Source organism: Simochromis diagramma, unplaced genomic scaffold (genome assembly GCF_900408965.1).
Source record: "Simochromis diagramma unplaced genomic scaffold, fSimDia1.1 OVJJ01000293.1, whole genome shotgun sequence".
Taxonomy (NCBI): domain Eukaryota; kingdom Metazoa; phylum Chordata; class Actinopteri; order Cichliformes; family Cichlidae; genus Simochromis; species Simochromis diagramma.
The window spans coordinates 24,444,250-24,471,750 of record NW_024386801.1 but is presented as its reverse complement, the minus strand read 5'-3'; the positions used below and the strand labels follow the sequence as shown (position 1 = coordinate 24,471,750).

The following is a 27,501-nucleotide window of genomic DNA, read 5'->3' as shown; positions in this document are numbered from 1 at the left end:
AAGGGTGGAGACCTTGGTGGACTGATCCCTGGCTACCAAAACTAGCGAATGGGACATAGAATGTCACCTCTGTGGTGCACAAGAAACCTAACACAGTGTGTGAGTCCATCCATTAGCCGAACCTTGGATCCAGCAGGAACAATGCGGTTTTTGACTTGGTCGTAGAACACTGGACCAGCTCTTTACCCTAGCAAGGATACCTGAGGGTGCATGGGAGTTTATTCAACCCGTCTACATGTGTTTTGTGGATTTGGAGAAGGCATTTGACCGTGTCCCTCTGAGTATTCTGTGGGTGGTGCTTTGGAAGTGTGGGGTGTGTGGCCTGTTGCTATGAGCTATTCGATCCTTCTGACTCGTTCCCAGTGCGAGTTGCCCTTTGTGATTCAGTTCTTAATTTTTATGGACAGAATTTCGGAAGCCGAAGTGTCGGAAGGCTTCCGCTTGGGTGGTGTCAGAATCTCGTCTCTGCTTTTCACAGATGATATGGTTCTGTTGGCTTCATCAGGTGGTGGCCTTCAGGTCGCACTGGAGTGTGGTTTGCAGACAAGTGTGAAGCAGTGGGAATGAGCTTTGGGTAGTGACCGAAGAATGGGACTGCGGATACAAGAAACGGAAATGTGCTTTCTCTAAGGGTTGCTGGCTTCTCTCTAAGATAGCGTTCAGCCATCTGGGAAAGGGCCCAGAGTAGAGGCAGTTGAGGGGGCATGGGCATGGCATGGGAGGTGTTCCAGGCATGTCCCAGGAAACACTGGAGAGATCATAGCTCTCAGCTGGCCTGGGAGTGCCTTGGTGTTCCCCCAGGGAGCTGGAGGAGGTGGCTAGGGAGAGGGAGGTCTGGGCTTCTTTGCTTAGGCTCCAGATAAGTGGAAAAAAATGGATGGATGAATGTAATGCATGAAGTTGTTACATTTGTGAAAATATTACTTTTTGAGAACAAACAATATTTTAGACAAGTGAGAACTTTACAGCAAAATGAGGACAGCTCCATAAACTAATGACATTTTGGTAAATTAGCATCTTTACACTGTCGGCTGGAAAATTTAGAAACAAAACATTTTTTGAAATTAAGGACCTGTTTTTCATGCAAAGTGAAGAGATTTATTGACAACTTGGGGTGTTTGTTAAATTTCTGGAAAGGATATTTAAGAGAAATTGAGAGTATAATATTGTTTTTGAAATGAAGGCAATTTTTCTAGTATGTAAGTCCTCAAATGGCTTATGTTACGTTGTTAAGATGTTAATTTTGGGTTTTAACTTCATGTCAATGTAATATGTCACACAGATACACACAAAACGATGTGTGCATGTTACCAGATATAGCAGTGTCTGGTGCTGTGATGACTCTGGTTGAGCAGCTGTCATGGATGTAAAAGTGAGCCGACTGGAAACACAACCTGCAGAAAAACAAACACTTCCTTTAGACAACAATCAACATTGCACTGATAGGCAGGAAATGCTTTTTGCTTTCATGTAATTTAGCATTAGCCCAGATTTTAGAAAATACAAAATAATCTCCCCATAACACCAGTAAATAAGATGTTAATAGGTTTGTAAACAGATGACAGCACCTCTGTACTGTCTCGGCCAGACATGGGCATCAGGGATTTTCACAGATGGGGAAAAAAAAACTGAATCAGAGCTGATCTCTGAGATTAACAGAGATGGGCAGTAACGCGTAATCCGATTACTTTTTTCAAGTAACGAGTAAAGTAAGGGATTACTATTGCAAAAAAGGTAATTAGATTACGGTTACTTTCCCATAAGCACGCTGCGTTACTGCGTTAATAAAACCGAGATTTTTTTGCGAGTGTCTCATGACAATGACGTAAGCAAGTGCGACGGTCGTGGCAACAGCTGTGTGCAGATCAACAATGGATAATATATCGAGTGCAGGAGAGAGTATGACCCTGCAGCGTTTAAAGCGTGGAAGTACTGACCTTACTTTGAGTTTGATTCCGTAAAAAGTGACAAAAACATTAGCGTCCGCTGTTCACTGCGTGGGAAGAAAACTTCTTTTTACAGCGAAAAAAACCCCTAAACTTCCAAGCAAGCACCGAGTATGCTGCCATGGGAATGTGAAACTCCCAGATCCTTCCTCTGACCTGCACCAGGGCAAACCTCCGCCTGCCCCACTCCTGCTTTACAGGTGAAAATAGAGCAACAGGACCGCTGAGTCTTTGACTTTATTTATTTTCTGCTGTGTTTTACATGCATCTATTTGAAAGAGTGAGTGTAAACACAAAATAATATTTTATTTTATGTGCTGGAATGTGCAGAAAATAGGTTTAAATGTTAAACAAATTTCTTCCAATCTGAGAATTTTGTATATAATTTAATGTTTGCTTGATGCATAAAGTTAAAAGATTAAAACAAGTTTTAAAAATAGACTTTTCCATTTGATTACATTTTGTATGATGGATTATGCAGAAAAAGTAGAATTGGGCTGAAGATCTATCGCTTTATCACCTCTTCAGGTTGCAAATCGTGTTTTTAAAAATTAACTAAGTAACTAATTACTTTTGAAAATAAGTAATCAGTAAAGTAACGGGTTTACTTTTGGGGGGAAGTAATCAGTAATTAGTTACTGATTACTTTTTTCAAGTAACTTGACCAACACTGGAGATTAATGACAAATACTTTGAGAAACTACTTTGACTAACAAAAACAATCTCCCAACAGGTCTCAGAGGTTTTTACGCCAGCCCCCCACTGTCCACTAATCTAGTCTGATTAGCCCTGCATCAAGTTTCCAAACCAAACAGAATAATTTCTACTTTATTCATTCTACTTCATTCTACTTCTATATTAATTCTTCAGTTTAGGTTTTTTTTCTTAAGATAGTTGTTCTACAACTTACTCAAGGTAAGGAAATCTTTAGTCTCAGATGACTGCTAGTGTTTGCCTAACAGTACAGATGCACAATGACTGAAACTAGTACCACTGCAACAATAAGCCACAAAATCATCTTCATGATTGTTAATTCACTCGGATAAAGTATTTCTCCTACTGAAAACACTGCATCCAGATAAATGGAATCTTTACGAGATTAAAGATTTCTCTTTTTCTTTTAAATGACACAGTTTAGGTCAACAGGAGCTATAAGCAGAAAGGAGTATAGGACCCGTATCCCTTAAATGATTTCGCTTTTAATGCCAGCCAGAGTCCTTGAGTGGTCTCAGTCGCATCAGTGAGGGTTCATAATTCAGGGTAGTCAAGTGGTTGACGTAGACTTCCAATAGTTCCCAGCATTGGGCAGTTGCATGGTTATTCACACATTCCAAAGCAACAAATTTAATTGATCTACAATACTTTGTATACTACATTAGGCAGCATTGCAGCTAAAAGGATTAGTTTCATATGCCTCCTCCATATATGTATACTATGATTTTGGTCCACCCTTTGCAGATTATGTTCAAACATGGTGTTCATTATGGACAAATTGTGATTTGCAATAACAAAATACCACTGTGTTTCAGATGAGGAAGGCTGTGCATGCCAGTCACACTCCTCCAGGTTTTACTATCATTGCTTATATCAGGGTTAAAGTCTCCCAGTAGGACAACAGAGTAATGAGGTGTAGCAGCTTGAGCACCCCATTCAGGGACTCCAAGAAGGCTAAACTGTTGCTTGGACTTTTATGCCAAACAACAGTCAGTACCTGCTCCCCGACCCAAATGACCTGGGAACAAATCCTGTCCTCATTAAGCGGCGGAAGCCTAAATGCACTGGCAGCAATCCGAGGGGATACAACAACCCCTAGTCTCTTTGAGTGTTTATGTACAGAAGTGCTATATAAAAACCAGTCCATTTACCTTTTTTTTTAAAAATTCAGTCCTGTCTGGCAGGTTTTGCAATTAGCATTATGATCTGAATCCAAAAATGTGCCAAACACATTTTGCTTTTCTAAGACGAGCTCTCTAAATTCTCTATAGGCTCCTCTTCTTCATGTGTTTCTTTCATCTGTTTATTTATCATTTTCTATTAGTGTTATTTTATTTATTAGATTATATGTAATATAGTATATAGTATATTATGACCTTGTCTAAGTTGACAGGCAGCAGAAGAAAAAAAAAATGGAAGGGGGCGAAAACAGGAAAAACATAATAAAAGTATAGAGTGCAAATAGAAATGTGATGCCAAATGCTGCACCTGTAAGAGAAGAAAAAACAAACAAAAAAACCCCAAACCCCATACAGCACCTAGAAGACAAAAATATAAAAATGCATAGTTAAATTAATCAACAGTTTTCTTGCGGTGCACACACGCATGTCTGGCGTTATTGAGGGTGGGTTGGGGGTGGTTCCTCTCCCTGCTCCTCCCAACTGGTCGTTGATTATCCCCCACCCCTCTTTCTTTCTGTCCCTTTTCTTCTTCAGTTCCTCCGCCTTCTCCTCTTGCCTTTCGGCAACCTGGCCTTCACCCACTGTCCACTCTGGCATAATACCCACACAGATAATAACACAATTTATAAAAACAAAACGATTAACCCCAGAGTCTACAGCGCTCGTCCTGGAAAAAGCAAATGTGTTTGGCACAACAAAGCATTCAGGCCATGATTCTGTCGCTAAACCTGCCTGACAGTACAGGTTAAAAACAAACAAGCAATTATATAGAGATTGACATATTTTAATGCAGAACATTTGCACTTCATTAAAAGTTTATTTTCACAGAATGTAGTATGACTACTTTTATCTAAGTATAGGATTTGGGATAGATACTTCTTCCACAACTGCAAAAAGTTTCATTCTAATGATATTAATATTTAATATTATAAATCATAATAATTTTACTAATAACCACAAATCTAACCACCTAGTAGAATTAGTTTTTAATATTTTTCTTGCTTTTATTATGAACACAATTATAAACTATGTATATAAATATATCAACTAATAAATATATAAACTTATCAAACTAAAATAATTTAAAAAAAGACAATTGTACAAGTATTTTGTACAAATATTTTAGCAGTGCAAACATACAGATGCATAGCTTTTTCCCTTTGGTCTGCAAGTCCAGGGCAAGACACCAGATTTAAGGATCTACAACATGGTACATGGTAAAACTCGTTCTTACGTAGTGGACTGACATGACCGCAAAGTATGAAAACTTAGCCCACATAGCAAACAGCAGCTACAAGGATGGTGTGTAGTTTGACCCTTTAGGTTGCTACACAAAATCATAGTAAAAACCTTAACTGTTTTATCGGCCACTAATTCAGATCAGAAAATGAGCTACTTACTACTGTCGTGTTGTGTTGTAAAAAGACAGCACACCTTATTTGTTCACATTTTGGAAAATGTATTTAATTAAGAATGAAAGAATAAAAACTATTTTTCCTTTTCTTAGAAACTCATTATGATTTTTTTTTTTATCTTAAAAGGTGTGTGATAATGTAAACAGGAGTTCAGAGACTTCAGAACTTCTCTTTGAGTACTCTAGTTTTAACGATTTCTTTAGCAGTAATGTAATTTCCACTACTACACTAGGATTTAATATTAGGGCTACTTTTCCTTTGGCTCCGCCCTCCAATTAGTCAGTTGTTTGGAGCAATTAGGATTCAGCTTCGAGCACAGAGCTAACCGTAAGACCGTGAAGCGCACGCAAACGCAGTCTTGCATACCTGATTGCTTATTTCAACGCATGGCTTCTGAGTTGTATGTGGGCATTATTGAATTTACATGAATTTAATTGCGCGAGTAGCAATTAGTACTCGTGCAATTAAATAATTTTTTTCTCCCGCATGACTTTTGACATACATATAACACCATAGAAACTACTTAATGCAATTATATTGATTATATACTGATATTGATTATAGTAACTTGTGAGAAGCTCAGATTAAATTAAGTAACTGAGCTGCAGCTTAGTAACAACCACATTAACACACAGTCACACACTCTGAACTGAAAACAGCTACCATCCACATCCTGTGAGATACTCAGGATGTAGGATAAATATTAATATTGCGCATATCCAAACCTTTAAAGACTGTTTAGCTATATCCTGATTTGCTGCACAACTCTCACCTTGCTGCAACTTTGTAGTCAATCGAAATCCTCTCACCCTGCTTCATCTCAAATGCACAGCAGCAGTGGCCAAATGAGCACCGTGTTGTGAGTTAGTGAAGGAGGACACAACAACAGGAGGATTAGTGCAGTCTGACCTCCTGCTGCTCGCCCTACAAGAAGCTGATACGATTCCTTCTATCCGACATAATCAGTCAGATGTCCTTTTCGATCCTGCAGCCCTCCCAGGACGCTCTCCTCTGAGTGATGCTCAGAGCACTGCAGCCAAAGCACATCCTTTATTAAGGATTAATCCTCCTGCTCTACAGATTATTACCAGTTTAGCACTGCTCAGTCTTAGGGATACAACAACAAGCTGATTGCCAAACAAGAGCAATATGTTTATCTTCAACATGGCAGCTGACAAATGTACTCTGTGAAAAATAACTAAAAATGTTTACACTGCATTTGACAGCGTGTCTTTGATTGGATTTCTGGAGCTGGGTATTTCACGGTCAGAAAGATTTTCAAGATTTGTTGTCAAAACAAGACAAAAAAAAAGTTTGGGGTTTGTGACGAGGAGAAAACAAAGCATGCAAACAAAAAACTACGACTATCCTTAAAGAACATTCAGTTTGCTTCATATTGAGCATTTCATATGTCTCCATAAATAAAGAAAAATGGCATCTCTGAAGGTTATCCAAAGTGAATCAACAGAGAGCTGCAGTAACAGATGAAAGGCTTCATTCAGCATGAACAGAAGGTATTATTTGTGAAGTGTGTGTATTTGCTCAACAAAACACAAATAAAAACACACAATACGATGCATGATCAAGATTGAGCCCATGTTTGAAGAGATTAGGTTTCCCAGAAAAATGTGAAAATCTTCTGGTTGATGTTGATCATCAGAAGATATATGTGACGTGTAGTTGGGTTAGAAGGCGGGCAGTGGAGATGGGGATTATGCATATGTGTTTTTAATAGATACTAGGAGAAAACGTGACAAAAATTATGAAATTATTGGAGGAGGATTTGGATTAGACAATAAGTCGGATGCTAAATGTGTTAGCGTTTTTCAGTATTTTCAGTAAACAAAAATGCACTTTTGACATAAAACTGGTACAGGAAAAGGAAAAATGAACTTTTCAATGATTTCAAATGATATTCCAATGTCACGTCTCTTCCTGATGTTAATCTTGTACCATACGTACAAGAATAATTGCATGATATTATTACCCATGATGGATGACCCTCCTATGGATAACAAGTTGTCTGGATCATTCTCACATGGAGCACAATTTGGGTGGGAAGTGGTCTTCTATTGCACATCACCATGTTCATGGTAAATGCACAACAGGCTGCAGAAAAAAGCCTTTGTTTTAACCATATTGTTCACAACTCTCACTTACCTTTGGACTAAACCACCTGTGTAAATGTGTTAAAAGAATCTCACTACATAAAGTGTAAATTTTAAATAGATGGGGGATTATAAAATTGTACTATGTATCCTGCATGCATAAACTGTTTTCCATTATATGCAGATTTACCGGCAGTACCTACCGCCAGTAGACGAGAACACAGATGAGAGCAATCAGGCCGAGGACGGTGAGGGTGGAGATGACAGCCAAAGGAACCACAGCCTTTCTCTCTTGTTCCCTGATTGAACCAACTCTCGACTCGTGGCTGCTGTTACTAGCATCTGTAGAGAAATAACACCAAAAGAGTTGACAGCTAAAAAAACGCTGCTGGAGAGCAGAAATAAAAGTCAAAACCCACCTACTTTTTAGATGAAGGCTCAAGAAGTATAATAAAATTGGTCAACAGAGCCACAAACACTATATGCCAGTGGCATACAAACCCAGTCAGGGTCATATTTTAAACGTGTCAGTTTAAACTGGATATAGTTAACTTTTAATTACAAAAAAGTCATTATAGTCATGGTATTTTTATACATTTAAATTGTAAGTATTAGGTGAAACAAAAGGTAGAATATGGCTATTTCAAACATGTTTTTCACTATTTAACCAGCTTTTCCTTTGTTTTTGGTTTTTTGTGACAGTCAGCAAATGCATTTAAATGTTTGCTTATTTTGCCTGAAATGTAACCACAGGGTCAAAATCAATCTAGAATCAATGGAAATAATGCAAAAGAAAGTATAAAAATATTGTTCGCATGTAGAATCCAAAGTGTAGTCTCTAAAGCCACCATATTTCTGACCTCCTATCCATAAAATATATATAAAAGATGGTCGTACACTGATTAGTGAATTTATAGTAAATTTATGTTGTGAAACCTTAAATAGAGCATTGTTGCCCTTGCCGGTGGCGCCAGTGTCCGGCAGCCTCGCCTCTGTCAGTGCGCTCCAGGGCAGCTGTGGCTACACTGTAGCTTGCCATCACCAGTGTGTGAATGGGTGAATGACTGGTTGTGTAAAGCGCTTTGGGGTCCTTAGGGACTAGTAAAGCGCTATACAAATACAGACCATTTTTGCCTTGGGTTTTTTGTAAACCTGTTAAAATTTAAGTCTATAACCTGCCTTCAGACTTTACTGCATTTTTAGCAAATCTGTATATCTTTACACAGATTATTGTATTTATAGAATACACTGATAAAGCATAGGACCACAAATGTAACACTATCGACTGCCAATCCAAAAATAACGTCCTCTGCTTGCTTGCTAACTGCTCTTTCATTTTCAAAATATATTACAGCCCACAGATTTAGACATATTTAGTCAAGCAAATCATAATTTTATCAATCAGGTCTTGTCAACAAACTATACTTACTCTCCCACTTGGTTCAATTGAACAACTTTACCTGAAGTATATTTGAAACTTTGAGCATATAAGCATGGAACATTTAAAAGTAGAGGAAAGAAAATAGGAAAACAACCATAGATAGTTCAATGTAAAAGAAAGAATTAAAAATCAGCATCAAAAGGGTTTTCTGATGTCACATTTGCAAAACTTCAATATGAGGCCTCCAAGAATAATAAAACAAGCTTTCCTTTCTCTTGTGGGGTTGTATTGACTTTTTTCATTGTACTTAAATTACTTAAGTGAATACGTGAGTAATTTATTTATTTATATATTAGAGCAGCGGTCCCCAACCATTTTTGCACCATGGACCAGTTTACGTGTGACAATATTCTCACGGACCGGCCTTTAAGGTGCCGCGGATAAATACAACAAAACAAAACCAGTACCAAAAAAAAAGAGAATTAGTCATAACACACGGGAAAAGACCCAGGAAAACCAAGTTAACGATAAAAACGATAAAGAAAATAAGGATAAAGACCAATGAAAACCCTGAAAAGCATAAATTTCCCACCCAAGCCTCAACCCTCGTGGCCCGGTACCAAACGACTCATGGACCAGTACCGGTCCGTGGCCCAGGGGACGGGGACCGCTGCATTAGAGCACGTAGCAAAATGGTAATACAGCATCGTAGGTTACACAGATTTCTTTGCACTGTGCTCTTCTGTTTCCAGGTGTTAGGTATTATTTTTGTGAGCTTTCACTAATTATTCTTAATGATATATGAAAAATACCCACAGTGCACCTTTCCTGTAAAAGTGGATAGAAATGTACGCTGTGGAAGACCTAAATAACATTTCACTCAACTGAAACATGATTCAAATGGAAATTTCACATCTGATTAATTAAACACAAGTTGTGGACCAACTTCCAAACTTGTTGCAAAATAAATTATTATCAAAAATAATTAGAACTTATAGTACTATCCCTTTGTACTTCATCATCTTGGCAGGTAACACATACAAATTTAATGGTGACCCCAAAAACGTGAAGAATAATTAATAATTTGAAGACTTACAAGAAAAAAAAGAAGCAAATGAAATGTAACTGAGCTCTTCTTGGCTTACTCAAAGTGTTTATGAAACAACGTCGGACATTCTCATACCTCTAATATCTATTTTAGAATAAAAAAACACATTTATATCTCAAAACACAATGCTCTCCCTCATTCAAAATTGACTAATGTGCTGTACAAATACAAAATTCATCACGATAAAAACACCTGCCAAACCATTTGAAACACAGGGAGGCACAAAAGCCTTTAATGAAAAGTCCATCACTGATTCCTCAAAGTACATAACCTATAATGGCTGAACCTGAGGTCACTCAGCAGCTCCCCTTACCTCAACTGGTCGCAGCAGATGGCTGCCCCTCCCTGAGCCTGGCTCTGCGGGAGGTTTCTTCCTGTTAAAAGGGAGTTTTTCCTTCTCACTGTTGCCAAAGCGCTTGCATTTGTCTGTTGTATTATTGTAAGATTTACCTTAAAACATAAAAGTGCCTTGAGGTGACTGTTGTTGTAATTTGGTGCAGTATAAATAAAATTGAATTGAATTTAGCTGCTAAACCATCCTTTCTGACAGCCTGTAAAAACAACAATAGTGTGAACTACACATGACTGAAAAGCTGTTTGCTAGACCTTTTCTGCACAGACTGACCCTGTACTGTCATGAATGAGTGGGTCAGACCTGTTAACCAGCTCATATCGAGTTTGTGGTGCGCTTTAAAAGTAAAACCAATTCATCCAATCATTCATCCAGCACACCTTTTTATGCCGGTTTTAAATCTTGGACTAATTACTAGATGATGAAAAATATTAGTCAATTCAATGAGGAAATTGAAACAGAAGACTCAACTCAAAAAATTAAAAATCAAATCAAATCAAATATGTGACTTAAGGAACCAACAGTCTTAAAACCCCCTCTTAACAAATATAATAAATAAAAAGGTTGGAGGTTTCCCTCTAACATATATTTAGCTACCAGGCAGGCCTTATTTTTAGTTTATCTGAAAGAAAAGTCAAGGCAATGTTCAATACACATCATACAACACAGATCAGCTGACCTCAAATTACCTCTAAAAAAATAAAATAAAAGGAGTGACCCACTACTTTTATTTTCCATTTGCAAACATTTGGCCTTTGTTGTTATTAGGGCAGTAACACACCAAGTCCTTCTACAACAAGACCATGTGAAAACTTTTTTTTTTTTTTAAATCATAAAATTTTGGTATTTTCAAGGACACTTTGACGAACAAAGCTTTATGGATGAAAATCTTAAAAAAAAGAAAAATCCAACCAACAAAAAAAAGATATTTTAAGTTTTTTAAAGAATTATTATTATTATTATTATGCAACTTTGAAGTAACAGGGATATTAATTATGATATTACCCACCTGCAGCAAGATTTTAATAAGATCAATGTGAATTTCATTTAAATAAACTAAAAATCAAAGCCTGTCAGGAAGGGAAAAAAATCTTTCTCTGTTATTCATTACTTGATTTACTTTGTAAATACTACAACTTTAAATCACTTTTCACTGATATTTACAACCTATACATAGCACAGCTGAGACAATATAAAGATAATATAGATATGTGAACCACTTTGAAAATCAAAACAGCTCTGCTGCCCTCTGGTGCCCATGTCAAGCAACATTTGAAAAGGCATTTCAGTGTTTAGGGTTTTTGAGCATCACTAAACCTTGATGACCAAAGCTAGACCACATGTCATCTTTTTTTTTTTTTTTAATTACAGTAATAATTTTGGTTGTTGTCAGGATATTCTTTAACTTTCTGTCTCTATCTCATGATAGTGTGGCCTCTTTAAAAGGTTTTATTCTGTCATCAAATGTGGTGCAGCGTTTAGGGCTCCTGCATTTTCGCATCTTCTTCTTTATTAGTGGTCATGAATATCTTACTGCCTCACATGTCATCAGAGACGCTCCATTAGAATTATATTAAATAAGAAAAATACTTCACATGGAAGTGGAGCTATTTACATCCCTGATATGCAGTTTGAAAAAACAACAATATATGGCTGGATGCAATCTATTAAGATAAATATATCTGAAATAATAGTGAAGAATGTGATGAAAGGTTCATAATAGTTAAGGGGCCTGTATAGTTAAGTGAATTTTCTTTATTTTGATTTAACAGACTGAAATTATAAATGACGTTTTCTTTTTCTTCTCTTACAAATGAAGAGAAGTAGATTAGTCTTTTGGATGTTCAAAATTCTTTCTAACAAAGCATGTGTTTCCTAGTTTCCAGGGCAAAATTGCAAATGCGGTGAAGTTTTTGTCCCCCGCGCACTGGCAGCTTTTTTTGTTTTGTTTTGTTTTACCTGCTACTGGCTCCTCTTCTGTCAACTCCCTTTCTGTGTGCTCAGAGATACTGAAGTCAGAAGATGTCTCGTTGTCGTAGAGGCTTTCACTCTGCCCTGAGCTGCTCCCCTCCTCCCTACCTAGCGACCAATGTGAAGCAGAGGTTACTGCTTCTGTTGTCGTGTCTCCTACCTCGAAGCCCAATGCATTGCTACTCTCACTTTCAAAATAAAATGCTGAGGAGTGTTCATCCAGATCATCTGGGTTCTGGCCAGCCTCTGAGGAGCTAGATGGGGAAGCACTGCTAATAACGTTCATCGAGTAAGGGAGCATGCTCTCCCCAGAGGTTGAAGTTTGAACCATGTCCCACTCCTGATCTATGCCCTCCTGGGAGTCGGGGAACAGGCCTGAGCCAGATGCACTGGTACTGGTGTCTATCACCTGTCCCTCTGAAGCGAGAGTGGTGGGGGAGGCTGTGGGTGAAGGAGTTAGCACAGATGATACAGAGAACCAGGATTCCATGATGGCAGATGCTGTGGCTGCAACAGAAATTGGCAGGTCACTTTGGGTGGCTTGGAGAACCTGGGAGTGTGAAGAAGATGATGAAGGCAAGATAGCACTACGGGATGACAGTGGCTGACCTAAGGACAGACCATCAGAGCCCACCACAGATAAAGAGTGTAGAAAATTGTCAAAGTCAACATGAGTGGCTGAAAGGAAGCCCACACTTGAGTAAAGCTCTAAACTTATAGAGTCCCAGGCTGAGGAGGACAATTCAACATTTAACAAATGCAACCAAGGGGAGGATGCTGATGGCTCCAAAGAGCAGTCACACAGGGCATGCACATCGCTAACTAATGGAAACCTGTCACCACTGCCCTCTTTGAGAAAAGTCTCTATTGTTTTCCCTGTGGCATATCTTGAATTGTCAAAAACAGATGAGAAAGAACTAGATAATCCAAGGGTAGGGTCAAAAAGGAAGCGGTTACTAGACAGATGAACCGAAGGTTCTAGGGTGGGGATAACAGACAGAGATGCTGCTGAGAGGGACTGATCCCAGGAAGATTCAGAGAGCTTGGTGGTGAAAACAATAGCAGACGGGTCTAGAAGTGCTTGGAGTGGAGGTGTACTGCTAAATACTGAGGGATTACTTGAAGATCCAGACAACACATCATTGCTATCAGTATCATCAAACCCAACACCATGAAAGACAGGGTCAGTCGCCCAACCAGACAGGGAGTGTGAGGGGTGAGGGAGGTAGGGCAGGGTAGAGGCAGATAGCGTGAAGACTGAAGCCTGGGAAACTGGGTCTTTGACAGGTGACAGGGATGTAGCAGTAAGCTGTGAGTCCAAGGGAGACAATGCAGGCCAAGAGGAGGTAGGATCATGCAAGCAGGTGGAAGAGGCACAGCTGGAATCCACGGCATCACACAAAGGAGAGGAGGTGAAGGAGGAGGAAGTTGAGGGGAACACAAATAGGCTCTCACCATTGGACAGTGGCTTTGTGGTCTGCACGAGAATGCGGCTTAATTGGACAGATGTTTTGGTAGGTGAAGAGGAAGGTTTGGAAGTTGAGCTTTCTGTCTGGATCTCTGGAATACCTCTGGGCTTAGTAGAAAGACTTCTATCAGTGGTGTTGTCTTTGTTTGTTGGGCGTGCCAAACGTGGATCAGTCTTGGTTTGGATGAAGGATGTAGAAGACGACGTTGTGCTGCTCACGTTACTTATATGAGACATGACATTGGTTGCAGTGTTGCCTGATTGAGAAACATTACCTTCTTTGGTCTTTGCACTCGTAATTGTAGGAGTAGTGGTAGTTACTTTTCCAGAATAATCTTGTTGACTTAATCCTCTATTAATGTAATCAGCCTTTGAAGTGGTTACTGTGGGAGCAGTGGTACTTATACCTCCCTTTATTTTGCCTTTTCCGTTTAGGGTAATGCCTCCATGAACACCATCTATTTTTATCGTGCGGTGTAAAGGAGCAGTGGTGGTATAAAGTGAGTTTTCTTTGGTTGTTTTGGTTAAATTAAACAGAGCATTGGCATTGAAGTTAGCTCTTCCCTTTGTTTCTGGTGGCAGGGTCATTTCTGGTGACCACATGGAGGTACTATGTTGTTGCATCTCTTCAGAATTGCTCAACACTTGACCAGATTGAGTGGATCTAAGAGGAGGAACTGGATCCTTGGTAACTTTCCTGTGACCCAACTCTACTGTTGTAGTTCTAATAGTAGGCAAAAGCAAAAAAGGTGATTCAGAAGTTGTTGTCCTCTGCAAGTTTGTTGCACTCCAATCCAGATCGTAGTCCTTAGTTTGTCCTATTCCATCCCAGGTAAGATCTAGATCATACTTGACCTGTTGGTAAAAGTATGGTTTACAGACTTTGACAAGTAACAGTAATTCTACAATTAAACAATGAGATGGGGAAAATAGGATTTTTGTTTTTACCTCATTACTATATTCATAAGAAGCTGGATCCAGTGCATTTTCTAGAAAGGGAACAGAATGCAACATTAGTTATATACAATGCAAACAAGAACTAGAATAAATCACTTATTTTCAAAATAACTCTAGCTTAAATTTTCTTCAGGATGGCTTTAAGTTTCCTTCAACTTATATTCATGTTATTTTTAATTTCCAGAATTAAAAACAATGTTCAAAGAAAGAAAATGCTGAAAAAGCAGAAATAGGTAACAAAGGTCATAACAAATTGGAAACACAGACGAAAACATCTCAGACAAGAACAGGTAAGCTCCTGGACAATTAATCCTTTCATTTAGTTTTGCTATTCTAGGACCAATAATCAGAATGGGAATGTGTCACTCGGGATAGAAAAAAGGACAATACAAAAAACCATATGGAGAAAATGAAAAAGAGGAGGATTATTCAGACAACTACATGTGATAAAATGACAATTTATGAAAAAAACAAATGGTGACAACATATCGGGTACCTGCATGCAGGAATTATCCCCAAAAGACACAAACACATAAAGCATTTGCAACTTGTAGTTTTTCCTGTTTCATTCTTGTAAAACTAGACAAGTTACAGAAAGGAATCTGAACAAAAAGCTTTCAAGTTACTTCTTTAACTCCGATTGTCTCAAACTTTTGTTTTCAGACTGGATCCACCTGTTCCCTAAGAGGAATAAAACAAACTCATAAGGAGAGTTATCTGCTAATGCTGCACAAGCTGACTGAACTTAGAGACAGCACACAGTGGGGATTTAAGGGGGCAGGTGTGTAAATGGTGGGCTAGTGGCTCTTACCTGTTTGAAGCTAAATGACACACCACAAGGACCAGATCAGACTTGTTTGTGAAGCATGAAGTGAGGTTTTACAAGTTTAAAGAAACAGGCTTGATGGAGAAGACTCAGGGAAATGATATGTGTGTTAACTTTATCAACATTAGCACCATGGCATTTACAAATGAAATACATATCAGTATTTTTTCCTAGAACACATATCATCATCATTATAGATCATAAATAACACTTTTGCAAATTTCTGTACAGGAATTGTATTTTGAACGTACTTCATTTGGTGATCGTAAAATTCCTACTATAATCATGTATGGTTTGCTCTCAGGAGCTCAGTGAATTCCAGTGTGGTAGCATGATAGGACCTGCGCAACCAGTCCAGTAATAAAGTTATGCTATACACTTTACTCGGTCTGAAATATTTTTTCAATTTTAAAAGTGACTAATTTTAAAGGTGAGTAAAACGTTGCCTTGTTAGTTATTCCTCACAATCTTGTAAATGCCATAATCAATTCAGTTTTATTCATATAGTGCCAAATCACAGCAACAGTTGCCTCAAGGCACTTTACAAGGTAGAGACCCTACAATATAATTGAAAATAAGGTAATGCTACTTAAATATAAGTAGCTGTCACATCAGAATCGCTCCATTTCCTAATTTCAGAGAGTGTTCTTTATACCTGAAAATAAGGTAATGCTACTTAAATATAAGTAGTAATCTAATAGTAGTAATCTAATACTAACATAATAAGGTGTTGTTAAGATGTCGATTTCTATGTTTTTTTGTGACAGAACTATTTCTAGGCAGCTATGACTGCCAGAATGTTAGCATGTATCCAAAACCCAAGTTAGGAAAAATTCACTTATGTAAATCTAATGAATATTGAAGAATATTACAATAAGATACAGGATAATAGGATACTTCATCTTTTTGATTGTAAGAACACATATCGGTTTATTTATTATTAAGTTCAGCTGAAATACAAAGTCACTATAACTGCCAATCCAGTCCTCACTAAACAAAAGGCTGCAAAAACAAAAGGTTTGGGAAGCAGAACAGATGCCATGTGAATGTGGATGACAGCAAAACAAAGATGGCAGCTTTGCAACACTAAAAATGACTCTTTAAACCAAGTATATTGTTTAACTCTAAATACAGGAAGAGTATATTTTAAGAATCTAAAGAAACAGTTAAAAACACAGACAAGATGAAACATGTTTTTGTGTGTTAAATCAAATGTAGTCAGTTACATGTGTACAACCATAGGGAAGGTAAAATGGGTAGGATGAAAAGGAGATGAGGAAAAACACAAGAAATATTTATTCAGGATTTAGGGGAGGACAGATATTTGGGATAAATTGTTTACAAAGAAAAATGTGTAAGAAACCAAAAAAGTTAATTAATTGCACCCCAATGATCATATTTCAGTAACAATTTAGTTAGTTTGAAGGGCTGAAGCAGTTTTTCCTCAGCTTCAGGTCTTTGTGTTAAGTAAGGTTAAACAAAACCCTTTTAGACGGAAAAAAGAAATTCTCTAGCCTCAACCACAACCAGATAACCGTTACAAAAGTGACCTTGTTAGTGTGTGGTAATTTATAAGTTTTTATCTTCTAATGCAGTTTATTCCATTTATGACCATAAAACAACAGAAAAATGTAAAGAGAGAATAGCAAAAGAAAATGATGAAAATAAAAAAAAACAATAAAATGCCATCGTAAATAAAAATGTTGAATGAAATAAAAAAGCATCCACGTTATTAGATTAAATTTAAATTATTAATTATTAATAATATGTAAAAGTGACTGGAATATATTTAAAATATGGTTAAATGATGACTTAGTAACAGTAATGTGACCAATAACATTACTAAGTGTTAACCAATTATTTTGCACTTTGTAAAGGTTCAATACAAATTAATTTTATAATATACAGATCTGGCTATCTTGCAGGTTTGTCACAAAGTCACAATTTGCACTAGCCTTACTATTTCACAATTAATAGATTTTGTGGTTATGCCTGGTGATGGGCACGCTTGCTCTTACCAGGGTTGTCAATGGGCATGACAACCATCAATGGGTTGCTTGAACGTCCGTACAGACCGTTGGAGCACACCGCCACAACCTGGATCATATAACTGGTGTTGGCCAAGAGGTCATCAAGTATCGCACCCTGGTGAAAGAATATCACATCAGTACCAAGATTACCTACTTCCATTCTCTACAGTCATTTGCATGTCTTTATTTCACTCACAAGGAGTTAAACCATGGTCAAAGTACAGTGTACAAGTGAATGTTACAGCTATCCTAAAACTAGGCTCGTGCCCGGTACCAACGGTACAGGTCACATAAAACCAGGACAAACAGATTCAGGGATAGCTTCTTTCCCAGAGCTATCACCGTAGTAAATAAGCACAAAAACAATTGAACCTATTCCATACCGTCACTGTCATTATATTAATGCTGCTATCCTGTATATATTGTACATACTATTGTTTGAGTACTTACGATTGTTTTTGTTGTACTTTTTATATTTTACATTTATATTTATTATTGAAACTTGCACCAAGGGAGTGGCACTCCAATTTCGTTGTACTCTGTACAATGACAATAAAGGCTATTCTATTCTACTTTGGTGATCCCCTACAAGTTATAGCCTCAGGTTCCTGTTCTTAGCTGACAGCAGCAACTATTGTCGCCTTCTTCTGTTGCTGCTGTAACACATCTTCTTCACGGTTCAACATGCTGTGCTCTTAAGCATACCTTGGTTATAACCAGTAGATATCTAAATTACTGTTGCCATCCTATCAGCTCAAAGCATTCTAGCCATTCTCCTCTGACCTCTGGCATTAACAGCATTTTCACCCAAACACATGCCATTCTCTGGATACTTTCTGTTTTGAGAAAATGTTCATCTTTTGCAATGTGATTTGGTTGACTAGATATTTGCATTATCTAGCAGTTCAACGGGTGCACCTAACAAAGTGTCTAATGAGTGTAAGTAAGCATCCTTACCTCATCACCTAATGATATTAATGCTGAAAATTTTCTGTGTCCAAGACTTATTTAATTTGCTACCTTGCGATTAAACACCACAGAAGTTGTTGCAGACATTCATCATTTGGCAAAAAAGACATTTTACTTTTGGCAAGTATCTTGCACATATTGTGGAAGTGTCATAAAACTTTTATTTCAACACAAAGTTTATTGTCTAACATAAAATCCAGGGCGATACTTTTGGGTTGGCCTACAGGTGAACTTCAACATACTCCCTAGACTATGAAATGACAATATGACTAAGAATTATTTACCATTAAATCCACACCAAAAACATTGAGCAGCCTAGTGAACACCTTTTTGAGAAGACAGTTTTTAGTAGTAGTAAACAGTGCACAGTTCTTAGAGGTTCGGTGATTATCATTTGTGCAACAGCTGCTTATTCAGGCTTCATAGAGGTCAATGGTTAATATAATTGGCGAAAATATCACCCCTCTGTGAATCGCTACCTTAACGTGGTGGAGGGGGTTTGTGTGTTCCAGGGATTCCAGGGGCTATGTTGTCCCCCTTGGTAGGGTCTCACATGGCAAATTGGTCCTGGGTAAGGGACCAAACAATGAGGAATTCAAAACACCCCCATGAGTATAAGTCACCAGTCGTAGCAGATGCCCACCCCTCCCTGAGCCTGGTTCTGCCGGAGGTTTCTCCCTGTTAAAAGGGAGTTTTTCCTTTCCACTGTCGCCAAAGTGCTTGCTCATAGGGGGTCATATGATTGTTGAGTTTTTCTCTGTATGTATTATTGTAGGATCTACTGTACAATATAAAGTACCTTGAGGCGACTGTTGTTGTGATTTGGCGCTATATAAATAAAACTGAATTGAATCGAATAAGTCCAAGGGAACAGTTCACCCTTCCAGGGCCCCTCACTGGAGCCAGGCCCGGGGAGGGTGCCCAATGGCATCCATGGGGCACAGCCAGGCACAGTTCGAAAAAGGGAGATGGGCCTATCCTCCTGCAGGCCCACCACCCACAGGAGGTGCCGTAGGTGTCGGGTACAATGTGCTTTGGGTGGCGGCCAGGAGCAGAGGCCCTGTCGGACCAAACCCTGACTACCAAAACTAGTGATTGGGACATGGAATGTCACCTCTCTGGTTTCTGGGTTAGTACATGAGGTTGAGAGGTACCTGCTGGATATAGTCGGGCTCACCTCAATGCATGGCTTGGGGTCCTGGTGAGGGCCTAGACTCTGTCTCAGTCTAGAGTTGCCCTTGCTGAGAGGCAGCAGACTGGGGTGGGTATTCTAGTATCCCCTCGGCTTGTTGCCTGTACGTTGGGGTTTCTGGATGAGAGGGCTTGCACCCTGCACCTTCGGGTCAGAGAACAGGTCCTGACTGTCGTCTCCGCTTATGCGCAGTTTACTTCAAAGTACCCAGCCTTCTTGGAATCCCTGGGTGCTTGAGAGTGCTCCACATGGGGACTGTTGTCCTACTGGGAGACTTCAACGCTCATGTAAGCAATGACAGTGAGACCTGGAGGGGGCGTGACTGGAAGGAATGGGCTCCCAGATCTGAACCTGAGCAGTGTTTTGTTACTGGACGTCTGTGCAAACCACAGTTGTAACAAACATCATGTGTGAATATAAAGGTGTAAATGAGTGCATGTAGTGCCAGGACACTCTAGGCCGCAGGTTGATGATTGATTTTGTAATCGTATCACCAGACCTGTGGAAATATTTTGGGTGAAGAGAGGGGCTGAGCTGATCACCACCTGCTGGAGAGTTCACCACCTGCTGGAGAGTTGGATCAGGTGGTGGGGGGGAGGATGCTGGACAGACCTGACGCACCAAAATGTATAATGAGGGTAAGCTGGGAACGCCTGGCAGAGGTCTGGTCTGCAAGATCTTCAACTCACACCTCAGGCAGAGCTTCAACAGCGTTCCAAGGGAGATTGGGGACATTGAGTCTGAATGGACCATGTTCAGCACCTCCACTGCTGAAGCCGCTGCACTGAGCTGCAGCTGTAAGGTGGTTGCTGCCTGTCGTGGTAGTAACCGCCGAACCAAATGTTGGGACACCAGAAGTGAAGGGAGCCACCAGGCTAAAGGAGGAGTCCTATTGGGCTTGGTTAGCTTGGCAAACTGTCATGCGACGGATACTTAAGAAGAGGGACCGGAGGGTGTGCTCCAACTATAGGGGATCACACCCTCAGCCTCCTTGGGAAAGTCTATGCCATGGAGTTGGCAAGTCCATCCTTTAGTTGAACCTCGGATACAGGAGGAACAATGCGGCTTTCGTCCTGGTCGTGGAACACTGGACCAGCTCTTTACCCTCTCAACGATACTTGAGGGTGCATGGGAGTTTGCCCAACCAGTCTACATATATTTTGTGGACTTGGAGAAGGTGGGAGGTGCTTCAGGAGTATGGGATGTCGGGACCCATTACAACAGGCCCTTTTTTATGGACAGAATTTCTAGAAGTAGCCAAGTGGAGGGAGGCTTTCACTTGGGTGGTCTCAGAATCTCATCTCTGCTTTTTGCAGATGATGTGGTTCTGTTAGCCTTAATGTATGATGGCCTCCAGCTCGCACTGGAACAGCTTGCTGAGTGTGAAGCAGTGGAAATGAGAATCAGCACCTCCAAATCTGAGGCCATGGCCCTCAGCCGGAAAAGGGTGGATTGCTCACTTCGGGTCAGGGACAACTTCCTACCCCAAGTGAATTAAACTAAAATCTCGGGGTCTTGTTCACAAGTGATGAGAGAAGGGAGTGAGAGATTAACAGATGGATTGGTCTTGCAGCTGCAGTGATGCGGACGCTGTACTGGTCTGTTATGGTGAAGATAGAGCTGAATGTAAAAACGAAGCTCTCAATTTACTGGTTGATCCACGTCCCTACCCTCATCTACAGTCACAAGCTGTGGGTAGTGCGGATACTAGCAGCACAAATGGGCTTCCTCCAAAGGTTGGCTGGCCTTTCCCTTAGAGATAGGGTGAGGAGTTCAGCCATCTGGGAAGGACTCAGAGTAGACCCACTGCTCCTCCACAATGAAAGGAGCCAGTTGAGATGGTTTGGGCATCTGACAAGAATGCCTCTTGGGCGCATCCTGGGCGAGGTGTTCCAGGTATGCCCCGCTGGGAGGAGGCCCCGGGGCAGACCCAGGACACGCTGGAGAGATTATATCTCTCGGTTGGCCTGGGAATGCCTTGGTGTTCCCTTGGACAAGCTGGAGGAGGTGGTAGGGGAGAGGGAGGTCTGGGCTTCTCTGCCTTGTCTGGCCCCCCATGACCCGGCCCCTGATCAGTGGAAGAAGATGGATGGATGGATGGATGGACAGATGGCAAATATCACAAAATTTAAGAGAAAATGTTTTTTAGATTATGAACTGTTGGTTGCTTTCTCACCACATCCTGGTCTCCGTCAGTCAGATATTCAGATGAGACAGCATTCTCTGTACTAGCTAGTCTGTAGTTGACTGAGTACTTGTCGATGCTGGAGTCATACACTGCCCGTGGCCTTTCCCATGTCACCAGCAGGCTGCTGAGGTTGTGTGGTGCCACCTGGATGTTCTCCGGTTCTGAACTGCAGACTGAAACACACAGATAAAAACCTCTCTTTTTAAAAATATGTTGTGATGCACTCTTTTAAACCCCCGAGTTCTGCAGATGGTTTACAGCTTACATTTCCTCAGTCATTTCAGATCCTGATAAAAATAAATAAAATAAATGTTGTACTCATTACAGTGTGGCTGGCTTGGTATTATTGATTGTCACATTCTACAGTGTATATTCCATTTTTGCCTGCACTTATGGACACAAATTCAAATACAGGAACCAAAACTCTAACCAAAACTAAGATCTACCTTGACTTTATTTTCTATTATAGTAACTTTTATTATTTCAGTAGCTTTTATGTAGATTTGATGAACAGGGGAACACTGGATACATTATCATGTATGATTGACTACATTAAAAAAAAAAGAAAGAGTCAATTAAAAGGAAAATATTACATTTTATGATTTTGCTTTTAAAATTGTCTTGATCCTCAATGCAGGTTATCACATCACATTATGTTTTATAGCTTGTCCTTTTGAAGCAACTCAGTGGTGAAATGTGTTCAATGCTTGTTTGCTGATTAGGAAAATTACACAAAAAACTACAAAGCTGAATTTCATAAAACTGTAAAATTGTGCTCTTCTATAAAATTGAAGAGCATAATCAAGAATTAATTCAATTTAGATGTGAAGCCATAGTTATACCTTTAAAATTGACTTTGGTGGGCCATAAACTGTCCTAGCGCCCATCATGATGTGCCTTTATTTGTTTATTGATTTATTTGTTACTGCCTTGAGGTGACTGCTGTTGCGATGTGGCGCTGTATATATAACATTTAATTAAATTGAACTGAATTATTAACTACCGGTAAGTAAGCAATGGATGAGTAAAGTGAATTGTGGCTGTTGAAATGGCTCCTGTCTGTGTTTGTAAGTATGATTCTGGGTCAGAGGTGAGATTAGTAGTGCAGAGACAATGCAGATGACTGACACTATGAAGTCTGGGATTAACACAGATTAAAGCAGACTGAGGATTGGCGGTGACAGACAGAAAACTCTATCCAATCATTCGCAAATTTCCTTTTCCACTGGATCTCAGCTAGGCTCAGTGCTCTAACCAGTCTAACCTCTGTTTACTGAGGGATCAAAGTGAAAATCCTGATATCATTAGCTACGAACAGCAGAAGAGGGAACAGATAAATACAAGCTGATAAATACAAATATTTTGCTTGGACCACTAGAGGGCAGTGCCAACCACGAGAACTTTGGTAAAGAATGCACAAACCTCTCTCTCTCTCTTCTCCCTCCCTCCCTCCCTCTCTCTCTCTCTCTCTCCCCCTCTCCCTCCAATTTTAGTCTGTTTTCCCTGAAACCAACTGTCAGGGAAAACAGACCATGTGTTTCCATGTGGCAAACCTCAGTGTGGTCGTGGTTTGACTGATTGACTGACTGACTGGTTGGGTTGTGTATGTGTGTTTATGTGTTTTTGTAGTTAAAGGGCAGGACTGAAGGCAGATCAAACATACTGCTGAGTGCAGAAAGAGAAATGATAAGACATAAAGAGTAATAAATAAAACAGCGGACGCACCAATGAATCACTCCAAAGTGACCTGAAAATCAACAACAATAACAAAAAAAAGACCAGAAAAAAAACCTATGCTATGTTGACTAAACCAACATTAATTGTTCTATGCTGACATGTCTATAAACAGTGTTGGGGAGTAACGGAATACATGTACCGCTGTTACGTATTTAAAATACAAAATATGAGTAACTGTATTCCGTTACAGTTACCGTTTAAAAAGGTGGTATTTAGAATACAGTTACTTTGTTGAAATAAAGGGATTACACGCCGGTCTTTTCCTGTTTCATATGTTAGGCTATGCCCTCTCTATTTTTGATAATTCCACACCGGTGGAAACCCGAACAAAACACGCATTAGCGTTACAGGCATAGCCCTAAAGAATGTAGCCTCATGGGCAGTGTAGTCCGTGCTGCAGGGAGAATGGACTGCCATACTTGTTATGTGTCTGTGAGCGAGAGAGGGAGAAAAAGGAAAAGTACGAGTTGTCACCGACCAGAAACGGGAGCTGGAAGCATGTAAATATAATAATAACCACTGCAGCCAAGAAGAGTGCCTGACAAGCCCAGTTGTAAGTAAGCTGTTAAGACTTGACTGTACACTGTGTTCGTGTTTTCCTCCGAAGCAATAAGTTCCGTTGGAGCCTTTCAACGTCTCTCTGTCTCTCACTAGCAAAGTTGACCCAGACAACAAAGTAAAGCTAGTTTTCGGTTATGAGCCCGACATGAACCCGACGTATTAGCCAGAGGTCCCTTTACTATGGTTCGGAGCCGCGGACCTGTTTTATATATATTTTATATATATATATAAATTTTTTCTTGGACTTTTGGATCTCATAAGACATTTAAATTAAAACCAGCAACTAATTTTTTTGGTACTTTGAAACCCTTCCCTATTCCTATATCAGGGAAACCGATTCAATCAAACCATACTCACTGAACAAACTACAGTGATCAGCATATTATAGTTTGGCATGACTGCTGCTGCTTCCAGTAATTTTCAGTTTTCTTCTAAGGCTTGTGTAAATTCCAGTACCCAGCATCGATGAGTTTGTAACATCTAATGGAGTATACTTTCTAAGTAGATAAGCAAAACTGTACTTGTATAGCACCTTTCTATCATTACATCATACGTTTTGTTTTGTTTTGGCTAACAAGTGTCGGGAAATATGTTCCTGCTGTTCTAGTGGTGAAGATAATGGCAGTAAATTTGTGGGGCCTAGTTTGTTTTGCTGTTTAAAGATTAGCAGAAGCTTTTTAGGAGTGCTCTGCCATTGCTTTGCCTAGGCATTGTACCTTTGTTGTTTCACTCTAGAGCAGCGGTCCCCAACCTTTTTTGCGCCACGGACCGGTGTAATGTCACACAAGATTTTCACAGACCGGCCTTTAAGGTGCAGCGAACAAATACAACAAAATAAAATGATACGGCCAAAACAAAAACTGTGGTATTTTATAAATGTAATAATAAATGCCAATTAACTGTGTAATTGTGTAACCTTATTAGCAGCGTCCTCCTGAAATGCGCCAACATTAAGAGTAACATCCTCCTGTCTGCTCTCTGGCCACCATGGTAACGCGTAAATATTTCTTTCAAAATAAGATAATAATAAGAAGACACAACTACAAAGACCCAGGGAAACAGAGTTAATGATAAAAACCCTGAAAACCATCAATTTCCCACCTGAGCCTCAACTCTCGTGGTCCGGTACCAAACGACTCACAGACCGGTCCGTGGCCTGGTGGTTGGGGACCGCTGCTCTAGAGTTTAACGTGTTCTTTTCTTTCAGTGAAGAATGGGGTTTTTGTTTGGAAACCCACTTTATATATAGTTTGCACTGTTGCCCTCATGCCCTCTAGACTTCACAGAAAAGGGACGCGTCCTATGGGGTGGGCGGTATAAACGATATTCGGTATAAATGGTATTCGGTAGAAACGATATGAATTTGGCCAATGGTAGAGATTTTGACTATACCGCTCTACCCTGATAGTGCATGTTGATGGTGTCATCAAGCTGCGCCTGTTTTGGTCAAAAGCATCGCAGCGGCTGCAGGAAATATCATCTGCAAATTATGCCGGGTGACAGTAATAGCGAAGAGACGAAGCACGTTTTGGAATATGAGGAAAGCCAAAAACTGCGCTTTCTCCACTTCCGTACCATTGATTCATTAATGAATGAATTCTGCTCTATTCCCATGTTGTTGCAGTATATTAATGACTAACCTCGTTTTGTGGATGGATTATCTCAGTTGTTCTCCTGACTGAAGTTTGGTCCCTTCATAGCATCCTGCCATGCGATTGCATTTGTCCCAAACCATCAGGAACCCTCACGTTAACGTTTATCGAGTGGAAAAAAGTTAGCGTTCATCCTACAGCTTCACTGCGTTTTTGTTATGCTAACATAGCTGTGTCACTAGTGATCATGTAGCACATCATTATATACCAGCTAGCCCAACTTCAGCAACCCTAAGAACGTCACTGCTGTTTAGTTTCCTCTCTTCATTCATGTTGGAAGTGACAGCAGAGCTGTACGTTTGAATTTTTTCAGAAATCTCTCAGTCAGAACATGCAATATCATGTTTAGGTGGAAGCGAGCAAGCTAACTTCCTGCTAACTTCTAACTCTGTTAAATGTAATAAATTCTGTTTTCATGGATGCCTGGATGTTAAACTTAATTGTTACACCTGGTAAAGCAGCAGTGCTGATCATTTTATTAAAGATGAAAGAATTTAGACCGTTTTTAACTCTCAGTGATGCCGCAGTGTTCATTTGACTTTGGGACCCGAAGCAGACGGAGTTTTGGACCCAGGTTACTCAGCGAGGCTCCTGACTACGGTACCCATAATGCTCCGACAGTCCATCAAGTGGTGCGGCTTCGTAGCTTACCAAAGTCCTACTAAAACATTTTTGACAGATTTTTGAGCATGTACCACATAAAATCTGTTTGAGGTCAATAAGCACAATCAGAATTCATACATAAGGCGCACCGGATTATAAGGTGCACAGTCAAGTTTTGAGAAAATTAAAGGATTTTAAGTATAGAAAATACGGTATACAGAAGAAAAAAATATATCGCGAACTATATCGTTACCGCACATGCTTCAAATTATACCATGATATGGATTTTAGGCCCTATCGCCCAGCCCTAGCGTCCTAACAGCTTACTAAAACTTTAATGTTTTATGTTTTTACTACAACATGCTGAGGTTAGCAGATGTAGTGTGTCATATTAAAAAAATAAAGTGTGTGCTTAGCCAAGCTAGATAGTCAATTTCTCTAAGGTCTAGGATATTGTAAAATTTGAAGACAATCCTTTAAAAGTAATATAAAGTTTTTGCTGTTTTTCACATTTGGTATCACCTTGACACAATTTTCACCAAAATGAAATCACCTTCAGTTGTTATTGATATCTACCATCACACAATATTTAAACATCTTTACAACTGTGGATGCTAGACTGATAAACAGACAAACAAATGGAACTGATTATGGAGAAGATTGTTTTTGTCCTGTAATGTTGCCAAAATATATACAGATGTGTGTGTAACAACTAATAAATTAATTTCTGCTAACTCCAATAAAATATGCTAAAGTGTTGCATATTCCAAAACTAACTGGTGGAGGCAAAAGTCAACGCAATTCAAAACCAGCTTCTCAAATGTTTTAAGAATATTTTAGAACATTAATTGAAAACAACATCAAATATTTCTCTGGTACCAGAACAAACTCTCCTCAAAGCCAAAGATCAATCCCAGTTATTGAGTAGAAACAACATGCAGTGTTAAAATCAATTGGTACCCAAGTCACCCCATTCTCTGTCTGTCACTGACATTTTATTCAGGTCACTTCAGCTCTATTTTTACATCATGATCATTTGTCTAAAAATCAACAGAAGTTTAGAATATTTTGCTTCACCATCTTCAATTTACCTAAAACTTTTATGGTCCAAAGTTTTAAGATATATGATAGAATGGAATGAT

General features: G+C 39.5%; 1 protein-coding gene across 5 annotated transcripts in view; it reads right to left on the bottom strand.

Annotated features, from left to right (window-relative positions):
• The window catches only part of ptprz1a (protein tyrosine phosphatase receptor type Z1a), a 95,238-nt gene that overhangs the window by 22,101 nt on the left and 45,636 nt on the right, over positions 1 to 27,501 (bottom strand). For 3 of the 5 annotated variants that reach the window (XR_005695090.1, XM_040026717.1, XM_040026718.1), the window contains exons 9-14: positions 21,795 to 21,979; positions 17,446 to 17,572; positions 14,593 to 14,633; positions 12,165 to 14,499; positions 7,568 to 7,706; positions 1,312 to 1,394 (exon numbers count right to left, since the gene is read on the bottom strand). Coding sequence is in view for 4 of the 5 variants with exons in the window: in XM_040026717.1 (XP_039882651.1) it covers positions 1,312 to 1,394; positions 7,568 to 7,706; positions 12,165 to 14,499; positions 14,593 to 14,633; positions 17,446 to 17,572; positions 21,795 to 21,979 (2,910 nt within the window). In the remaining variant the exon portion in view is untranslated. The remainder of the gene's footprint in view (positions 1 to 1,311; positions 1,395 to 7,567; positions 7,707 to 12,164; positions 14,500 to 14,592; positions 14,634 to 17,445; positions 17,573 to 21,794; positions 21,980 to 27,501) is intronic. The other 2 variants (XM_040026719.1, XM_040026720.1) reach the window with 2 other exon arrangements.